Genomic DNA, 20,456 nt, shown 5'->3' with positions numbered 1-20,456 from the left:
TCCAGCAACCCCAAATTTCTACAGCTGTTCTCCATCTGGAAAGGGCTGCTCCTGAGAGGTGCCCACGATGGGCCCTCAGACTCCTAGGCTCCAGGACAGGCAGCTGTAGGAAACCCACCACTTCTGTGCAAACTCACCTGCAGGTATGCAGTCATTAGCTCTCACAGTGGGTGCCACCTGGGTATCTGTTCTGCCTCCTCCAACTCACAGCTGATTTGGAACCAGGAGAGGAAGGACATGAGTTGCTCCAGACTTTCTGCAGCTCTGTGTATCCCACCCCCGGTAGAGCTGCCATCCCTATGTCACTTCACCACGTCCCCTCCCTCATCAGCAAGCTCCTCTCTGGTCAGGAACCCTCGTGACCCTGTATCTGGAGGTGCTGGCACAGTGTCCTCCAGCACTTTCCTAACTCCGCACTGGCACCCACGGGTGGGTGTCATTTCCTGTGTGGCCTGGGGCACAGCTGACCTTGGTGTTAACTGACTTGCTCCAATCACTATATCATCAATAATAAATTATTTTTATTTACATATGTTCATTGAATAGCCATAAAAGATTAAGAATAGTGTCAAAAGGATCAAGTCCAGAATGCGTGAATGCTAGTGGAAAAGGAAAAAGTTAATTAATAGAGTTTTCTGAATTAGCCGTTGCAGAGTGAGGAGATGTGAGAGGAAAGCTCACTGTTCGGGGAAGGTAACAAAGTCAACAGATAAGAGAGAAGGCACAACCACTGAACTACCATTGAGTGTCCGGAAGGACTAGAATGGGCCTCACAGGTGAGAAGACAGTGAGAGATTTAAATGAGTGCAGTTTGCCAGGCCCCAGAAATTCCACCCCAGAGGACCGATGGTGCCTGCAGTCCTATTTTCAGAGTCCTTATCAAGACTCTTTAAGAAATCATGAAGATGAGAGAGTTGCCACAAGGCTAGAACTGATGGCCCTTTTTTCAAAATGATGGCAATAACATATCCTAAAATCTGCAGACAGGAAGTCTTGATTCAAGGGTGGATTATTGCACAGAGGGTTGTGAGCACTTAGAAAATACTGAGTGTTGGAAACTAGAATGTTTTCTCTAACAGCAAGGTAGACCCTATTAAATCAGAGGATCAGGCACCACGATGACAGAGGCCTCCCTTCCCCAGGGCATGTGGACACAGTGAGCCCACACTCTGTGCCTTCCTGGCTCCTTTTGTCGTAGTTCTGTCTGTCAGATTCGATGTGCTTGGGCTCCCCTTCCCGCTGACCTGTGCCCCACAACCTGAATGCGCTGTGTTCTGCTCACCAGAGCACGCCCAGGAAACGGAGTGCCTGAGGGAGGCCCTGCTGGCCTCGAGGTCCCGGCTGCAAGAGCTGGAAGTGCAGCTGGAGCACCAGAAGGTGGACCGGCAGCAGCTTTTGGAAGACTTGAAGGAGAAGCAGCAGGAGATCGTGCATTTCCAGGAGGAGCGACTATCCCTCCAGGAGAAAGACTGCAGGTCAGAGGGAGCCCACCAATAAGGAAGGTGGCCCCAGTTTCAGATTTCGAAGAAGGGTTAATGGCCCCTTAGGAAACCTCAGTTTCCCCTGTGCTGTCTCTGACTTATGGGTGACCGAGCAGAAGGAAGGACTTCTCTGGGATGGCCCCTTCCCTCTGAAGTTGAGAGTTAAACTTCTATACCAGCGGTGAAGCCTGTCCCCAGTGTAAACTCTTTAAGTGCCTGGCAGCATGAAAGGAGCACTTTGGGGGCAGTGAGAATTGGCGGCAGTGTTGGTGTGTCCTAGCCAATGCAGCTAATGACGTGGCTCCGAGCAAAGCTGCTTTACCTCCCTGAGCCTCTGTTCCCACGTCTATAAAATCAAAGTCGTGGTCTTCACGACCCCTGAGTTGGTAGCTAAGCCTAAGACTTTATGAGGCAAAGGCTGGCTCACAGCACAGCGTGTTGCCCTGGTGCGGCCAAGTGGCTGCCCCAGCTCAGCAGGACCTCTCCCCAGCAGGCTACAGCACAAGCTGGCCCTCCTGCAGCAACAGTGTGAAGAGAAACAGCAGCTCTTCCAGACCCTCCAGTCGGAGCTGCAGATCTACGAGGCACTTTACGGCAATTCCAAGAAGGGGCTGAAAGGTATGTGTTCGCCCGGCTCCCCCACCCTGTGTGTCACATCCCAGTGAAGTCCTCATGACCTTGGGAGTTTAGAGAGCTTGGAAAGCTACAAAGTTCTGTCTCAGAAAAAGATGCCCAGACCTGGGGCTTCCAATAAAAAGAGAGGGGAGCACCCATACACAAAGCCCAGAGTTGGGTGCCAGATTGAACTGAGACATCCTTGAAAATAGGCCATAAGAGTCAAACTTCACCCACCATCAAGGCCAAAACCCAGGTCATCAAAGTCCTGACTATACAGTGATGCTGCGTAAATACAAAGAACTGTGCCGGTGGTACCTGAAAAAGGCCTCAGACACGTCCCGACCACCGTGCAGCCCACGTGGCAGGCTCCCACTCGGACCCCTTCCCCAGCGAGAGAATTAAGATAGAAGAGTGTTTTTACGGAAATTCCACTAATGTGACTTAAATTTCAGTGCTGGGTTTAAATTTTAAATTCTTATTGAAGATGTTTGCCACCTACTGAAGTAATAAGTTTAGAAAGTCCTGAGCTTGATTTAAAAAAATCAGAGGTAGAAATATGGAGGTGGGGAAGCCGGGTCTGTGGCTATTCGTGGGCTCACGGAAGTGGAGCGGGGGCACCGAGACCAGCCACAGCTTTTGCAGATGAGGGAGTTAGGGAGACACACATTTCCACGAGGAAGTTGCAGACCAAGGCTGCTAGAAAAGCCAGTGCAGCCTCCGACCACAGCCGTGTGAGGTGGTGTCCCTGTGGGGAGACCATGTCAGGAATATTGTTAGATTATGGGCGCCATCGTAAGAGGCACATTGACAAACTAAGGAACATAATGAAGAAAGACATGGGCCACGAGGCTGAGGGACCAGAAATCTCAAACTGGTTGGAGAAATTAGATATTTTTCGGCTTGGAAAAGATCCTGAGGAGATGAGAACTGGCCTCAGAGATGAGAACTGGCCTCATGTATGTGAAGTGGAGAGGAGCTGACGTGTTTTGTGTCCCTTCAGAGAGCTGAACAAAGGGTGACAGAATTGGGGTCCACATAATTCAGGCTTGCCCTGTCCCTAGAGACTTCTAGTGATGGAATGGTTGGTTTGTGAGAGAGTAAGCTCCCCATCCAAGCCTCGTTTATTATTTTTTGAAGATTTTATTTATTTATTTTTAGAGAAAGGGGAAGGGAGAGAGAAAGAGAGGGAGAGAAACATCAATGTGCAATTGCCTCTCATTTGCCCCCAACCAGAGGGACCCGGCCCACAACCCAGGCACGTGCCCTGCCTGGGAATCAAACCAGAGACCCTTTGGTTTGCAGGCTGGAACAACCTGAGCCCAACCAGCCAGGGCTCAAGCCTTGTTTAAATAGGAAGGGATGCTCTGTCAGGTACTTGCTCTGCATGGGAGGTCGACTCCCTGAGTCTGTCAACTCCAGGCTGATTTTGATTGTATGTTTAAAAATTCCATGAGCAATATGGTGTATTATATTAAGAATTTTCACTATTGTGTGAAATTTGAATTTTCATAAAACCTGATTGAGTTTCCTAATTCTGCTGTTGAGCTAGAACTTGAGGAAATCTGGAGGGCACAGCAGGCTGAGCGGATGGCCCTGCACAGGGCACGGGAGTGTTGGGCCGGGAGACCCAGCTGCCTGCGGGAGAGCTTTGTGTCGGGAGGTGTGGGAAGTCAGGGTAGTGGAAAGGGGAGTTGGAAGACCTGTAAGGTAGGACGAAACTTTACCCTCTGTGAAGTAGGCGGTGGAAATGTGCTTGGCTTTTCCAAGCAAAATAGGTACATGATGGAAACAGAATCTTAGGATGGTCAGACTGGTGGAATATGCTGGAGTTGGAAGACCTTAGAATCAAGGAGACCTATTCAATGGGTGTAGTGATATTCTGGGCATTAAGTGATGAAAGTCTAATCGAAGTGCTATTGGGGAAAAAAGGGAGAATGGATAAGTGACATTTTAAAATAAGCAGAATATTGTGAGAATTTGAATATGGGGGAAAAGGAAGAGGGAGGAGCATCATGGAACTTTGGGGTTATCCTGACTCACCTCCTCTTTCATGCTTTTATCTGTTTTTATGAGCCTTTTAGAATTTATTTCAAAGCTACTACCACTAAAGCCCCATAATCCCTTTTTCTTAATTCTGTAATCTCATAAGAGCTCTGAATTGAAGTCTTTTTTTCCATTTTTTTTAGTTTTATTGTTGTTTGAACTCTTTTTCATATACTCATTTGGTGACAAAACCTAACTGAACTGACCAAAGTATATTTGTCATCTTTGTTCATCCCACTTAGTGAGAATATCCACATGCCTCCTTGCAGAAATACCACCGTGTCTGAGGACGTGCTGCGGCCCAGATGCAAGTGGGGGCCTGTGTTCTGTGGAGTGCATGGTAGATGCATTCCCTTGCCTTGCTAAAAACCAGAACAAATTCTACCTTTTCAGATACACTTGGCCCTAAAGTTCTCAGTGAAAGCAATTGTGGTCTAATAGATGATTTCTCCCATCTCTTCATTCCCAATAGGTGCAATAGGCAGTGTAGGGAGTAGAGGTAAAAAACATGGAGCAGATAAAAATTTCAATTAGGCGCGGTCCCTGGTCTGTGGTGCCTGATTCCCTCTTGTACTTGCTGCCAGAGGCCTGAAGCCTTCCTCCTCCTGTCCTCTTTGATTCCTGAGCGTGGGGGCTGTCGATTCTCCTCCTCCCCCAGGCCCTGCCCTTTGTTGGCGCTGTGCCGACCTCCTGTCTTAGAAGACCCTGCTCGCTGGCCAGCAGGACTAAAGTTGACACGGAGATGAAGCAATCGGCCTGACCCCATCTGCCAATCAAATGCCCTCTAAGTGCATGTGGGTAATTTGAGCCTCAGAAAAATTCCAGACTGGAGTGTGTGCCAGACTCCACATAGGAAAAATGACACACCCATCACAGATGTGGTGCCTGGGACCCTGCAATGACAGTGGGTCCTTGGCAGAAAGGAACGTTTCAGTGTCACAGAGGAGTGTTCTGACAAACGCATGGAAATACTTGGATCAGCGCCACCAGCCTCTTCTCTCTCTTCTGTCAGCTTACGCCTGGGATGGCTGTCACCAGGGCCCTTTGAGCAGCGACTTGAGCCACCTGGTGGCAGAGATTCGAGCTTTGAGAGGGCAGCTGGAGCAGAGCATTGAGGTGAACAACGGTCTGCGACTGCAGCTGGAGCAGCAGTTGGATCGGGGTGCCGGCAAGGCCGGCCTCAGCACCCCCCCAGCCAGCCAGAACTCAACGGCCAACTCCGACGCTGGAAGGGAGCAGCCGCTCTTCCAAGGTAGGAAGGAAAGGGCATTGGGAAGCCCTCAGCGAGCAGGGAGGCCGCCAGGATGTCTGTGGGGGAAGGGACAGTCTTGCCTCCTCCAAGCTCCTGAAGGTCAGCGTGAAACCGGAGATGCTTCAATAGAGTGGGAGCCGGGATTCAGGGTCAGACCTGCCTCCAGGTTCGGAGTTCGCCTCGGCCAGGGTGTTTCAACTTCTCAGTTATTTAAGCCTTGATTTCCTCACTTTTAAAGATGTGGATAACAATATTTTGTGTGGTTATTTGGAGCATTAAATGAAGTAATTTACAAGTGCTTGACACCATAAGAATTGCTCAACAATTGACAGCTGTGTATCTTAACTATTCCTTGTGTTTTGGGAGTGTTTTAAAACCACAAGTGTTCAAACAGCTTTTCAAATAATTTCGTCTGAGGCAGGGTAGGGCTGAGTTTCGTCTGAAACCCTCTCTGTTTTCGCATGAGAAGACTTAGGCGCTGAAACATTAACTGACATGCTAGGCTTACAGGAGCTGAGATCCACCCAGGGTTCGCAGCGGAGGTTTTGCCTTCCAGTTTGTGTGCCTTCTGCCTCACCATGCTCCGCCGTACTGCCGGCCTCCCCAGACTGTGTAGCCTGGCTTCCCTCTCCCAAACATGTGCGGAACCTGGCTGTGTGGAAGAACATTCCTGTCCCTAAGAAAATCCTGGTTATGAGAAAGTAGTGAACGGCAGTCATGTTTATTCCAGGTGGCTGTCAACCAGTTCTGCCCCCACACCTTGCCCATCTCTGCAGGTGGAAAAGTTTTAACTGGTTCTCTCCCTCGTCTCAATATCCTTCATCAATCTCTCTTCCCCCAATTTAACATGAATGGCAATATTGCCCCCACACAGTCTCTGGATACATTTATTTCTACTTCCTCTTCCCCTGCTCTCCACCGATTGGTTCACCATTTAATTTTTATCCACTCACCTCCACAGCCATATCCTCAATTTTATTTTAATCAGAAACCACCTCTGCTCAGATTCCCTAAAGCTGAGCTTTCAAACTTTCTTGCCTGCTGCTCTGGAGCGTGTTAGTCTTTTTCTCCCTCTGGTTCTGCCAGATGTTCGCTTACTGCACAGGGACCTCACCTGTCAGATGCAGGTGGTGCTCCCCGATCATGTTTTGTGGCCATTAAGCGGGAAAGCGCGTGCGGACTGGCGTGGTGCCTGGCACGTAGAAACCACTCGGCCTGCTCAGGCTGCTCGGGCCGCCACGCCGGTCGCGGTGTTCAGTAGGGGCCCCGCTCTCTAACCAGCCTCTCCCCTCCCGCACTGTGCCCCCCAACACAGCCGGACTCGGCCCCGTGGGCGCGGTCACCGTTCCTCCTGCTGTCCCGCCGCACAGGCCCAGGTGGGAAGCAGGCGCTAAGCCACATTTGCCTGAGCAGCAGTGTCTCTATGTGATGTTTCTTTTTTTTTTTCAGTTGGTGTTAAATTACAGTTGTCCCCATTGTCTCTGTGATGTTTCCTACTTCCTCCACGTAGGCTTGCTTCCTGTTCTCCATCATGACACCTCTCACCCACCAAGGCGTCTGCCTTTTAGTCTTCTGTCTTTTCTGCAGCACCAACTCCGCATCAGAATGCTGACGAGGATGCCCAGTGGTCACCCATACACCTATTCATCTCTTGAGTCAGCAGTTTTAACATATGTACCACATCATTTATGCACGTGTATACTTAGTTAAGAAGTATGGTACATCTGAAATTACTCAAAACTGGGGTTAGAAAAATATACCTAGTAACTTTTTAAACTAAAAGTTGCTTTCTCATGGAACACCCTTAAATTAAAGGAACATCTTGTTCCAAAATACATGATTCCTTTGCTCTTGCTCAGGGCACATGGGTGACGACTGCGTGCGAGGTGAGCGGCAGTCGCTGCCTCAGACCTCCAGTGCGGGGGAGGGGGCCGTGCAGGTGCTGGGGAGCAGTGGGTTTCAGGGTTCCTGAAAGTCCTTCTGCCTTCACTGCCTAGATGCAGCCGCCTCCCCTCCAGTTCGGGATGTTGGCATGGATCCAGCCCCGGTCTTCCCCAGCTCTTGTTCCACCGCTCCTGGTCCAGACATGGCCAGCTTCAACAGGACAGATGGTAAATATGGCCACTGAAGGGCTCAGGGACTGAGGACCAGAGATGGTCAGTGCAAGTGGCCTTTGGTTTTCTGCATGCACGTCATCTGAATTTAGCGAGTCTTCTCTGTGAGTCCCGAAGCCCTCGGCTCTACGCGTTGCAGCTGCTGTGGCCTCCTTTCCCGTCCGTACACTTTCCCCACCGGTTTTCCTTGTGCCCCGTTGCTCCATTGCACTGTAATCACTCCCTTCTGTAAAGTGCTGGAGAACGCAGCTACACTGCTGCTTGGTGTCTCCTCATCCCAGAAATTAAATTTTTTTTAATTAATATTGGTTGTAAATGTTTGTAATTAGCATAATTTGCCTCCTGGCACCTCTATCACTATGAGATAAAGTAAGAAATATTATAAAAACCCAGAACCCAGCACATCTATCGGCTTCACGCCACACTCATGCTTTTCTAAGACAGCCTCCCTTGTTCTGGCTCTTTCACTCTCTGATCGATCTTTTGCACTGGAGTGAACTGAAGATACGATTGTAAATGTCAGTGGGTCCTGTTTGCTGTGGCTTCGTTTTCAGAGCTGGGTTTGGATGCTTCTCCGGTAACGAAGAGCCCTGCCAAGCTGGAGGGAGATGCTACCGATGGCTCCTTTGCCAGTAAGCACGGCCGCCACGTCATTGGCCACATTGATGACTACAGTGCCCTGAGGCAGCAGATTGGAGAGGGCGAACTGCTGGTCAGGAAGGTGGCGTCTGTCGTGAGGTCGGCCTGCCACTGCCCTGGCCTCGACGCTCGGGGCACAGAGGTAATCACATCCCAGCGCTGTACGTCTCCCAATGGCCGCAGACACATCCTACACTTACACCCAGCCAGCCTTGTTCCCCGTCTCCCGTTTTCACTGTAAACTCCGTTCCCGGTGTAGCCACCTTGGTACTTCCCCTCAGAACCCCAGATCAGCCTCTGCAGTGTCGGCATCCACGGTGCTGTGCCGAACGCAACGCGGTAGCTCATTCTCTGTTACGGTCCTGCTGGCACGTGGCCATCCATGGTCACAGTGAAATCACTTAGTCAGAATTTGCGAATTCACATCCAGATGGGCTGTGTGTGTGTGTGTGTGTGTGTGTAAGTGTGTGTAAGGGGTGAGAAGCCTGGCAGCCGTGGGAGTTCCCTGTTGGGGCTGAGCCGGGGAGGAAGGCAGGCAGCCGCTTCTCAGAGCGCGTCCCATTGAGACACCGGGCACCAGCTGCTGTGCTGGCCTGAGCCACTGGAGATGCTGGGACATGTGGGGACATTCTGCCCCGGGAACCCCCCCACTAGAGAGGAAGACACTCGTGCAAGTGAATGCGTACACCAGGGGCTCCGGGCGCAGTGTTAGACGCGGTCCGCTAGGCGTAGGGCAGGGATGCAGAAGTGGCCATAGTCCCAGGGGAGCAGAGTGCCAGCTTCCTAGGGGACACCGTGGGGGGTGCACAGGTTCTCTGGGGGAGGAGCGCATGCCAGGTAAAAAGAGCTCAGTCCCCAGAGCTACAAATAAATGGTGCAGCCTGATGCCCAGACGAGGCACACGGTGTGATTTAGGAAGGGCAGGGGGTGCCCGGGGAGGAAAGCCTTTCCCTTGCCCCCGAGGTGCTCTGGCCTGCCCAGCAATTACACTGACATCATTAATGGGAGCAAGATAAATTTAATTTCACATGGAAGCCCCAAAGGTCTGAGGCTCCAGGAAGTGACCAAAGCAGGCAGCTAGTACACCCCTCAGACAAAGAAAGAATACAAGTGTGAGAACTGACAAAGCAAAGGGGTTTGGGCTTGGGGTGGCTAATGGAAGTAACAAGGTTTGCTTGTTGGTACAGCCTTCAACTCCCCGTCCCTGGTGATAAGGATGTTTCTCTACCTTCTAGTCCAGGGAGGGTACCTTTCACCTGGGAGATTTATATCCTGCTTTCACGGGGAGGGTCAGAGTATCTTTCTTGCACCTGCTCTTCCTTAAGTAACTTTAATTCAAATTGATCAATATACCAAAGTGGTGTAGTTCGCTCCCCTTCAGGACTGTAGTCTGAAGAGCACAGAGCAGAAGTGGAAGCTTAAAGGGCGTGTGGGGGAAGCTGGAATCAAATGAATTCTTGCGAATGGAGGTGCCTGCCGAGGTTGGAGATGCTGGGCTTGCAGGTTAGGGTTTCACAGGTACACCCTGCGCCTACACCTCGCTCACAAAGGAAGCTTCGTATCACCAACAAGCCGTGGGACCCACTGTGCTTGGGGGGACATGACCTCTCAGCCCCAGTGATGGCCCCGCCCCCTTTTCCCAGGTGCTCAGCAGCGAAGGCCTCCGTGAACTTCGCAGCAGTGCCAACGCCCTGCACCACGTGTTGGAGGAGTCGGCCTCCCTCCTCACCATGTTCTGGAGAGCGGCCTTGCCCAGCCCCCACAGCCCTGCGCTGCCTGGCAAAGCGGTAAGAGGCCAGCGTTCTTTACTGGTCTGCCCCCCGTTTGCTGTGCTACCTCCTCAGCCCCACGGGTCCTGAAGATCAGGGGCCCGGTGGTGAATTGAGGTAGATGGGACCTTAGAGGAGGGTCCCTGGGGAGACCTTTCAGCTGTGGTGGCTGCTTTCAGTGCAGTTCTGACCGCCTCCCTCCCCTCCCATCCCCCCACCCCCAGGGTAAGAAATCAAAGAGGACAGGGAAGGAGAAGGCAGCGCCGTGAGAACCCTGGTCACCATAAATGCTCAAAGTCTTTAACTTTCTGAAGTGGGACCAAACTTCAGGGACAGGTTAAAGCACAAATACTCCCACCATCCGCATAGTCAAGCAGGGTCACAGAATGTCACCACAAGATAAGAGGACTCTTGTAACCACCCACTGGAATCCCAACGTATCACTCGAGCCTGCGTCTCCCAGTCAGGCCTAGGGAGAGTCAGCCACCCCCAGGTGCTCTCAGACCTCAGGCCTGCCCGCTGGTTGCTGGTACCTTGGACAGGCAGTTTCAGAATATCCTCCCAGGCCTTCTAACTCCAGATTAACACCACTGACACCTTACGGGACCCAACTATGCTAATTCCAAGGGAGGGGGTTTTTGCCATCTTGAGGCTGGCACAAATATTTACAAAATTGCAGACTGTCTGAGGCTAGCCCCGTCCCCCCGGGCATAATAACCGTAATTACCAAGGCTTAGCTGTGATGTCCAGTGATATATCGCGGCCGGCGCTCAGCGGGGGTGCTGGTTCGCAGCTGGGAGATCGGTGCTGGCGGGGCAGGTTCTCCTCAGCAGCAGGAGTGGAGGCCTCTCCCGCTCTTGGGGGCTTCCAGGTGCTCAGAGTCCCTGCCCAACAGCCTCGCCCTGAGCTGGTAGCAGCTGCGGGGTTTTAGTTTCTCATGGAATCTGGTCCTGAAATAGTTGGGAAGATTCTAGAATCCTGCTGTGGATTGTAAAAAGCCACAAAGGGTGCTTGAGGCCTTCTGATCTTGACAGATGGCCGTTCCTCTTCCCCAGGGAGAGTCCATGAAAAGGGAACTTCTGGAACTGAGAAGCAAACTGTCCAAACAGGAGAGCCTCCTTCAGAGCACCGCCGAGCACCTGAGGACCGCCACCCAGCAGAAGGACAGCTTGGAGCAGTTCATCTTCAGCCAGTGTGGGTGCCTGAGCCAGGGAGGGGGACAGGAAACGGGGCTGCCAGACTCACTCGTGCCGTGGATGGACAGTGGCCAGAGAGACTGGGGGCAGGGAGACCGATGTGATGTCCCCAAACTTCCTGAGAGTCATCACGAACACAGAGGGATGGTGGGGCGGGTGAACGGCAGGAGACCCCCAGGCTGAGTGGGCCCGAAGGACACACTTAGCACACACCCCCAAGGCAAGTGGGGCCCAGCTGGTGATGTCTGTCTCGTTGGGCTGTTCTGTTGTTGCAGTGACCAGGACACATGATGTTTTGAAGAAGGCGAGGACTAATTTGGAGGTAAGAAAACAACAGAGAGCCCACCCAAACCCCATCTCCATCTGTCATCAGAGTCTGCAGGTGACCCTCCACCGGCTCTGACCACTGCCGGGTCCCCAGGCCACGTGTGGGAGCACAGGTGTCCCCGTCCGCCTCGGCTCTGCCACCCCAGGATGCGCTCCTGGCCATCTCAGTTCCCTCTCACATGGCATCGGCTTCTCTATTCCGGTTAGCCCTCCTGTAGTGCCGAGTCAGGGCCCCAGGGAAGTGCAGTCCCCCTGCTCCCGGAGGTCAGAGGCCACGTGGCAGTCGGCCTCTGAATTAGCTTTCGGTGAAGGGCTCCTGAGGCCAGTTGTATGTTCTGGCGTTTTCTGTCCTACTTTCTGAAAAAAATAAAAGCAAGATCCAACCTAGTACATTGATTTCGCTGTGCACTATTAGGCAGCAAACAGCGATTGGATTTGGATTTATCTTTTTCTGTGAAGCAGCATCACAGCAGAAAACCAGTGGTCTTACTGACCCGAAGGAGAATTTGACAGTAAAAACTGAAACTTAAAGGGAAAGACTTGATGTGTAAGACAGTCTCTACGGTTCCTTATACACTAACACGTCCCCTAGCAAGGAAGTACTTTGAAGAAAAACTCGAGATTTTAGAAATGGCTTAAAAATCAGAAACGAGGTCTTCTAACCTGCACTTTAACACTCGGCTGTAAGCACCTGCGCATTCTCCCGACCGAAAACCCGAGAGGACACGGCCCCCAGCCTGGGGTAGCAGGGGTTGGGCCCCGAGAGAACTCTGTCCACCCCCTTTTTTCTAATTCCCTTTGGTTTTTCTCTGATGATTCCTTTCTTTCCTGAGCCTTTTTAGAAGAACACTTCCAAGATTGCCTCTGTAAAGCCTTATTCCCGTCCCAGCAAAGGTAACCCGCTGGCTGCAGTACCCGCTGGCTTCCCCACTGGGAAGCTTCCTCTCTCTCCTGTTAGGCCACTGCAGAGTGCCTGAGGCCTGGGTTCTAATCCCAGGCTTGTCACTAACTGGTTGTGTGGCTTTGGCTGGCCCTGTAGTCTCTGAGCCTGCTGCCCCTCCTCCGCAAGAGGTGGCACTGGCCCTGAATGATTGCTGAGGTCCCCTGCTGACGCAGCCCCTTTTTCTGTGTTGAGTACGCGGGACGTACAGAGGGACTCCACTGCACAGCGCCCTCCTGTCCTACGTGTGCATGTGTCGTACTAAGCACTTCATTTCCTGGGAGATCACCAGAGTCATCACTTTGCTCCAGAATGAACTGGAGAGGGAGCTGGCGCCTGCGGAGGGGGTGGGAGGGTCTGGGGTGCAGCGGCTCTGGAGAGGCGTCTTGCCGCACCGGGAGGTGGGAAGCTTCCCTCTAACCTGGTGGTGGCAGCGGCTCCCTGGCCACAGAGCATCCCCAAAGCTCATCCACTTAGTGAGCTGCCCCCACTCAACCCTCGCAGCAGCCTCAGGACGCCACCAGCAGGGCCTGATAATAGGCAGTTACTTTGTTTTATTTTCCATCCAGGTGAAATCCCTAAGGGCTCTGCCGTGCACTCCAGTCTCGTGACCCTTGCCTTCCAGGAGCCTTGCAAGAAGCGAAGCCACCAGAGGTCCTTAAAGCAGCAGGAGGGATGGGCCCGCCCCCCTTTTGCACAGCTCCCCATCCGCTGAGATCCTGGCCCTGCACCTCCACCGCTGCTGGGGGTCTAGGGGAGCTGGGGGCAGGGTGACGGGCAGAGCACCTTTTCTGCACTTAGCGAACAGATCTGCCAAGGTCCACGGGTGCTCACTAAGCCAAACTCGCCTAGTCTGCGCAGGGCCTCGTGGCGCTGCTTCTAAATGCCCCAGTGGCAGGGGAACCAGCAACAGCACATTTTTCGCCTCAGCAACTACCCTCAGATGGTCAACTCAGGGGAAAGAGGACCCTGCTCCCCACAAACGGGCGCATGGTCCCAAAACGAGCTCCTCGGCAGTTCCGAAAGCACACGACTGAGCGGCGGTGTCCTGCAGGACGGTGGGCTCAGCCAGCGCCGCTCACAGACCCCACCAGACCCGGGTCAGCTCGGCTGGGTCACAGGCCGGTGTCTGCCTACAACAGCAGCACATGAGGTCTTTGAATCCACGCAGTGAAAGGGGTGACTGCCCGGACACCATCTCGCGCTTAGCCTAGGGCCTCCCGTTCCTGTTCTTTTATGAAAAAGCACCGGCTTCGCTCTAGACCCGCTGTTCCGCTCCACCATCCTCACTTCTCCTGGGCAATTGGGACTGAGGGTGAGAGCAGGCCCACTGCAGGTCCCACGTAAAGCGAGCCAGTGATCATTTCTAGGTGGCATGTGAGAGACCCCAGTTGTGCTAAACCCCATGTGTCTTCCCAGTGCTTTAGAAGGTGTGTATGTGTGTACAAATGTATGATATATATTTATATATGTTGCCGTAGCGGTATGTGGAAGGCCGACATGACTGGTGGGCAGGGTCTGAGAGAGGAAATGAAAACTCTGTTCTGGTGGCTATTAGGGCAAAATGTGCATAAAGAAATAAACGTTTTTCTTCGCCTACTGTGTCTCCAGGGTCTGCCGCAGTCTCTAGGCTGAGTGAGAACAGGAAGGGCGCACTGTCTCATACGCGAGGTCTAAGTTTAAAAGACGTTTTCCCTCTTTGTCATTTTGTGAGAATCCCAGTCTGAAGATGTAAAGAGCGGTCCTTACACCTGGGGTGCGTACAGTCAGCTGTGGGGGTTATCGAAGCCGCTTCCTGGGCTCCAACCGGAGACAGTTAGTCGTGTGGGGCCTGGGCCCTGCATTTGTTACAAAAGCGCCCCAGGTGACTCCAGTGCCGGCGGACCGCAGGCCACAGTTCAAGAAACGTCGTTTTATAATGTTGAACCAAAGCTATAAGTACATTTATTTTATTTTAACATTTCATTTAAAAAAGTACGCAAGTCGCACTAACGGGGTAGCGCCGTGGTTAGAGCATCAGCCCCACACCAAGGTTGCGGCTTTGAGCCCCGATGAGGGTCAACCAGTGAAGGCGTAAATAGTGGGACAGCAAATCACTGTTTCTCTCCCTCTCTTCCTCTTTCGCTGAAATCAATTTTTTTTTAAGTAGGTAATTTGTTTCATAAATGTTGACATAAAAACCTTAAAATATTCTTTGAGGCAAGTCCTCAGTTAGGTCCAGTAAAGCTACCACTCCACAGTTATTTTCTAGAAACCATTAAAAAATTAAAACATCCATCAACGCACTCATGCCTGAGCTACAAACACGCCTTACCTCCATAGCAGCTGGTGTGACCGCCGCATCGGTGCCCACGCCCAGGTCAAGCATTCCCACGAGTGCCTTTGGCTGTCAGTACAGAGGAGCTCGCTGGCAGATTCAGCAAAATGGGTGAAGAGTCAGCACAACTATTAGGTTAAAATAGCGAAATCTGAGGACCACTTGCCCTGTGGTTATTCCAGCATCCCGGCAATTCTTCCTTCATCCCTGTGCCAGGGCTGATAGGCATTGAGGATGTGACCAGTAATCTATGGAGAACTCAAATGTTGCTTCATAAGAAATGTATTTATGAACACATGTGACATACAAATCTGAGATCTGGTCAGGATCCGTCACAAACTAACTTTTGGGAAAGTGAAATGTCAAAAAGTAGCTCTGCTTTAAAAACAGTTGCAATCGTATCTCTGAGAGGGGGAGTCTCCAATATTTAACTTTTTATAAATTATAGTGTTTCCATGTGACAGGAATAGAGCCCACTCTTAAAAATCAGTCGGTGTGACCACCAGTGACTTCGGATTTGCCTTCATTAAATTCAAATAAGAACCATGTTGAGCCCTGTGAGGAGACTTGGTGGCTGAGAGTTCTATAGAAAAGAACGGGAAAAAATGATAGTTAATGTAACATTTAAACTATGTAAAAATATATCTTGACCTGTCAACTTAAGACAGACAACACAACCTGCAGAGTTCACACAGAGTTTATAGATCCCTCAGGTCTTACTCCTGCTACAGTGAGTGAGCTAGACACTTGCCTTGGTTTTCTGATGCTGTCATAACATGTCCCAGTGCACTTAGTGGCTGAAAAGAAGACACTGACTGTCTTGCAGTTCTGCAGGTGAGGAGTCTACGAGGATTTCACTGGACTGAAATCGAGGTGTCAGCAACACTGCCTTCTAGCTTTCCGGGAGTTCCCCGAGATGATCTGTTACTTGGCCCTTTCTAGCTTCCAGAAGCCGCCCACATTACCTGGCTGGTGGCCCCCCAAAACTAGCCAGAGCAGGCGGAGTCCTCACATGGCATCATTCTGACCTTTTCTGCCTCTTCCATTTCCAAGGCCCCTTATAATTATGTGGGGCCCACCTGATAACCCAGTATATTCTCCTCACTTCAAGGCCTTTAATTAACATAATCACATCTGCAAAGTCCCTTTTGCTATGTAACATAACATATTCACAGGTCCCCACAGGAACACAGGGACGGGGTGCGGGGGATGTGTCTATTCTGACTACCACAGCATATTAACTCAGATGCCAAGTACAGGAACTAAAACAAACTTTTCTAATTTCAACAGTTTAGTAAAATTAAGACACCACCTCGAGACATAATCTAGAACAGCAAATCAAGACAAACCCAAGTTCGACCCCTAGAAGTGCTCCATTGGTGACCAGTTGTTTTCTTTTGCAGATACGGGTTTTATTTTTTTTCCTCCAAAGGCTTTGATTGTAGAGGTCTCATCCAAGGCCAAAAGCTCACGGTGGAGGAAGGGAAGGTGGTGGCAGACTTGGTGCACCTGGGACCCTGCTAACCTTTAACTTGAAGCTTGGTCAAAATGGGGCGGACAGCATGGTTTTCTTTGGACGTCCCTTGCCTAACACAGGGCCCAGAAGGCCACGAGGGGGCGCTGTAGTTCCTCTCTTAGAACCTTAAATTTTGAAATACATTTATTTCTCTTTTATTGGGGTGACACTGGTTAACAACACACCATCTGTACAGTGTATTGGGTGCTCCCCACCCCCAAGTCAAGTCTCCCTCCATCACCATTTATTCCCTACCCTCGTCCCCCTCGCATCTCCAAACTGCTGTTGGTGCCCATGAATTTTTCCTTTTTGTTTATCCCCTCCCCTAGCTGTCAGCCTGCTCTCTCTGAGTCTGTCTCATTTTGGCTGTTAGTTAATTTTGTTCCTTAGATGCCACATATGAGTGAAATCGTAGGGTACTTGTCTTTCTTGAAATATATGAACTTTAACCCAGTATAGAATTTTGTTCGTGGCAATATGCTACCCCTAAATATTTTGAGTCGGAGATGAGCAGTGGCAAACAGGAATTTCCCTTTAAATTTTTTTAAAATTGATTTTTAGAGAAAGGAAGGGAGAGAGGCAGAGGGAGACACTGAATTGTTATTCAACCCATTTACTCATTAATTGCTTGATTCTTCTGTGTGCCCTGGCTGGCGATCGAACTTGCAACCTTGGCGCATCCGTGTGATACTCCAACCAACAGCCACCGGGCCCGGGCCAGGAGTGTCCCTTTTCTGAGTCACCTCAGGTGGGGAGTCATTCTGATCCGCACGCGCTGCTTGAGCCAGGGAAGTGGCAGTGGGCGGGAGTCCCGGTGCTTTGCTGACCGAGTTCCAAGTGCAAGGCCCAAGGTGACCTCTGCAGGGCCCCGCAGAGACTGCGCTGGGCGATAGGAGCCGCAGGCCCGGGAGACCAGAAAAGCGCGGGTCCGAAAACAACAAAAACCAGACAACCCACAAGGCCCCATTTAGACCACAGGCGAAGGTCCACGGAGCCACGGGCACTCACCTCCCCGCCGCTGACGCCCGGCCCCGGGGGCCTCGCGCGGAGTCCCAGCCGCCTCCGAACCTTCGTCCTCCGGGCGCGCCGCGAACCGTGTCTCGGGGAGGACTCGGCCTCAAACCCAAGCCCCGTCGGTCCCAACAGCAGCCCAGTCACAGCACGACCTCCGAGCCGCCTCCGGCCCGCTAGCCCTTGGTCTGCGGGACGCCAGAGCTGAACCTTTTGTCCGTCTGTCCTCCCCAGTCACCCTCTCCCCGCTGCCCCGTCCTGGGGGAGCGGGGAGGAGGCTCTAGACGTTTCTAGAGCATCTACCCGGCTCCGAGTCAGCTGCCGCAATCAGTTTGTAAGGACAGCCGATGTGAAAGATCTGGGTCCCTGTTGGACAGAAAGTCCCCGGTAGATTTGTCTGGGTTCACCCGCCCCGCACCCCACCCCCGGGGCGCGTGCGTCCTTCCCGGGGCATCTCCAGGGCGCGCCCGGCCCGGCCCGTGGCTCCAGTCCTCCCACCGCGACCCGGGACGCGGGCCGGAGCCGGAGGTGAGTGACCCCCGCGCCAGGGGCCGCGGGCCTCCGCCGGGCCCGGGGCGGCTCTCGCTGCGGCGAGGAGCCGGCGGGGGGCGGTGCGCCCGGCGCGCGCGCCTCGGATTCCCGGCCCATTGGGGCTCAGCGCCCGGACGCGCCCGCGGAACGGAGCCTTCCCGGCGGGGCCGGAGGAGACGGGACTGCGCGCTCATCCCGGAAAATCGGCACGCGGCTCACGCCCACTGGTGTCCGCGCCGCGCTCGGGCGGAGGGACTGGCCGTTACCTGCAAGGCGGTGGTTCGAGCCCACCCGGGGACGAAACCTGCCCGTCTGGGTGGTTTTTCGTGCCCTGCAGCCCTCGGTTCCTCCCCGCCCGTCTCCTGAAGGCCCCGGAAGCTCCTCGGAGTTTCTCCCGGCAACGCCCACCGCCTCCGGGACCCCGGGGAAGCGGCCGGCCCGAGGCCGAGCGCACGGGCGGCCTCACTGCAGCTGCGGGCCCCCGGCGGTGGCGTCTCCGCGCACGGTGCTCGCTAAGGGATCGCAGGACCCCACGCCCTTCGCTTTGGGACTGACGCCCCCTGTTAAAACATTAAGTTCACATTACAATAAAGTTTAACCGTTGTAAACTTGTGTTTTAATGACAGAGGTGGTCAACCAGCATCCTTGGTGCCCGAGCCCCGCCGCGCCCTCCTGCAGCACCGACAGACGTCACTGTGCTCTTCGTCTCCACGAGTTTGTCTTTTCTGGACGTCCCCTGCGGATACCACAATATGAGTGGTTTTTTCCAATATTTTATTTATTTATTTTTAGAGAAAGTGTAAGGGAACAAGAAAGTGTGGGAGAGAAACATCAATGTGTGGTTGCCTCTCACGGGTACCAGGAACCTTGCCTGCGACCCAGATATGTGCCCTGACTGGGAATCGAACCAGTGACTCTTTGATTCACAGGCCCGCACTCAATCCACTGAGCTACACCAGCCAGGGCCACATGAGTGTTTTGTGACTGGCTTCCTTCATTTAGCATAACCTTTGTGAGGTTTTTCCGCGCTGTAGCTTGTATCAGATTTCGCTGCTTTTTATTGCCAAACACAGTCCATCGTACAGACGCGGCGCGTTTTGTTCACCCAGCTGACGGGCATTTGGGTCGTTTCCAGTTTCTATTGGTGTAGCTGTTGTGGTTAATGCTGCCATGAACACCTGCGAACAAGTCCTGTGTGCACCTGCCTTCGTTTCTCTTGAACAGATTCCCGGTGTGGAATTGCTGGCTCCTGTGGTAGCCAATGTTTACCTTCCAAGAAACTGTGAAAGCCTTTTCCCAGGTGACCGCATCACTTCACCTTCCCACCAGCAGAGTGAGGTGGTCCCGTTTCTCCACGTTCTCAGCCCCCGTGGCCGTGTCTTTTTGAACAGAATCCACTAGTTCGTGTGAAGTGTTATCTTCTTATTTTTATTTGCATTTCCCTAATGGTTCATGACATTGAACACCTTGTCGTCTTCTTTGGTAAAATATCTATTCAGATGTTTTACTGTTTTTAAAAAAATTATGTTGCTTCTTTTCACTGAGTTAAGGAAGTTCTTTAGCTATTGTGAATACAATTTTTTCCATTGGATATTTGATCTGCAAGTATTTTTTGCTGGTAGATGGCTTATCTCTTCATTTTCTTAATGAAAAATGAAAAGTGTTTTTCGATGCAAAAAAAGTTCTTAATTTGAATGAAATGCAACTTGTTGATTTTTCATGTATTGTGCTTTTGCTGTAGTGTCTTAGAACTCTTTCCTGAGCCCAAATTTACAATGATTTTCTTCTGCGTATTCCTTTTGAGGTTTTAGTTTAGCTTTTATATTTAGTCTGTGACCCATTTAGAGTTAATTGCTGTTTGTGGTGTGATTTCAAGCAAAGTCCAATGGGGAGCTTTGTCCTGACAGCCGTGGGAGAGCTTGGAGGTAAATTGTGTTTAAAAGTTAATCTCCTCCAGGCCAGGAAACCCAACAGCCAGACTCCTGCACCTGTTAGTGGCTGCCAGGTGCCTTTGGGGAGGAGCGGTTAATGGGGTTTGGGGGTGAAACATTCTTGGACTCCCCAGTAGCTCCGGTAGGTGCCCAAGGGCAGGCACTTCTACTTGGAAGAGTCTGTAGAGGCAGGAGGGGCTTACACAGAGGGATAAAAGGGATCCCTGGTGGTCTGGGTTGGGCTGCTGGAGGGTCTCCTGTTGAGTGGACGGAAGGGAAGCCTTGCTCAAAGCAGGAGGTCAGCAAACAAGTCTGGAGAGATTGGAGCAGATTGCAGGCATTTCACAGATTTGTAAACATTTTTGCCAACATGAAAATAGTGTGGGGGGTGTGTGCACACGAGCGTGCATGTGTGTGCTTTGCCTCGGCTATCATAAAGTATCCGGCTCAGAAACTGGGAGTTACCACCCCACCCCCACGGACCCCGTCCACCCACCGTCCTCCTTGCAACAGTGAAAGGACAGGGGCACTGCCTAAGGTCCAGCCTGATCAAGAGCCCTGCCGAGCTCTGAGAGACACGAAATGCTGGCTGACATTTCCCAAACACGACCCAAAGACCCCACACGTAAGGTTTTTGGGTTTCCCGTGTGTGCTCAGAGGTACACTAGCAGACAGAACTTGACATGCTGAGTACAGGAATAGGCAGAGAAACATACTATTACACAGATATACCACATCAGTATCACTCTCAACGGCAGTGACCGCTCTGAA

At 52.0% G+C, this 20,456-nt stretch overlaps 1 protein-coding gene across 26 annotated transcripts in view; it reads left to right on the top strand.

Annotated features, from left to right (window-relative positions):
- PDE4DIP (phosphodiesterase 4D interacting protein) overlaps positions 1 to 13,978 on the top strand; it is a 200,672-nt gene extending 186,694 nt beyond the window's left edge. For 11 of the 26 annotated variants that reach the window (XM_053656051.1, XM_053656041.1, XM_053656049.1 and 8 more), the window contains 10 exons: positions 1,286 to 1,475; positions 1,975 to 2,099; positions 5,155 to 5,394; positions 7,392 to 7,505; positions 8,063 to 8,289; positions 9,791 to 9,934; positions 10,972 to 11,110; positions 11,388 to 11,434; positions 12,282 to 12,333; positions 12,949 to 13,978. In XM_053656051.1, coding sequence (XP_053512026.1) covers positions 1,286 to 1,475; positions 1,975 to 2,099; positions 5,155 to 5,394; positions 7,392 to 7,505; positions 8,063 to 8,289; positions 9,791 to 9,934; positions 10,972 to 11,110; positions 11,388 to 11,434; positions 12,282 to 12,333; positions 12,949 to 13,094 — 1,424 coding nt within the window. In that variant the 3' untranslated portion in view covers positions 13,095 to 13,978. Of the gene's footprint in view, positions 1 to 1,285; positions 1,476 to 1,974; positions 2,100 to 5,154; positions 5,395 to 7,391; positions 7,506 to 8,062; positions 8,290 to 9,790; positions 9,935 to 10,971; positions 11,111 to 11,387; positions 11,435 to 12,272; positions 12,336 to 12,948 lie in introns of those variants that run through there. The other 15 variants (XM_053656062.1, XM_053656048.1, XM_053656057.1 and 12 more) reach the window with 3 other exon arrangements.
- Positions 13,979 to 20,456: the final 6,478 nt, after the last annotated feature.

Source organism: Artibeus jamaicensis, unplaced genomic scaffold (genome assembly GCF_021234435.1).
Source record: "Artibeus jamaicensis isolate MK-2021 breed Jamaican fruit bat unplaced genomic scaffold, CSHL_Jam_final scaffold_1689, whole genome shotgun sequence".
Classification (NCBI taxonomy): domain Eukaryota; kingdom Metazoa; phylum Chordata; class Mammalia; order Chiroptera; family Phyllostomidae; genus Artibeus; species Artibeus jamaicensis.
This window is presented reverse-complemented; position numbering and strand designations above follow the sequence as displayed.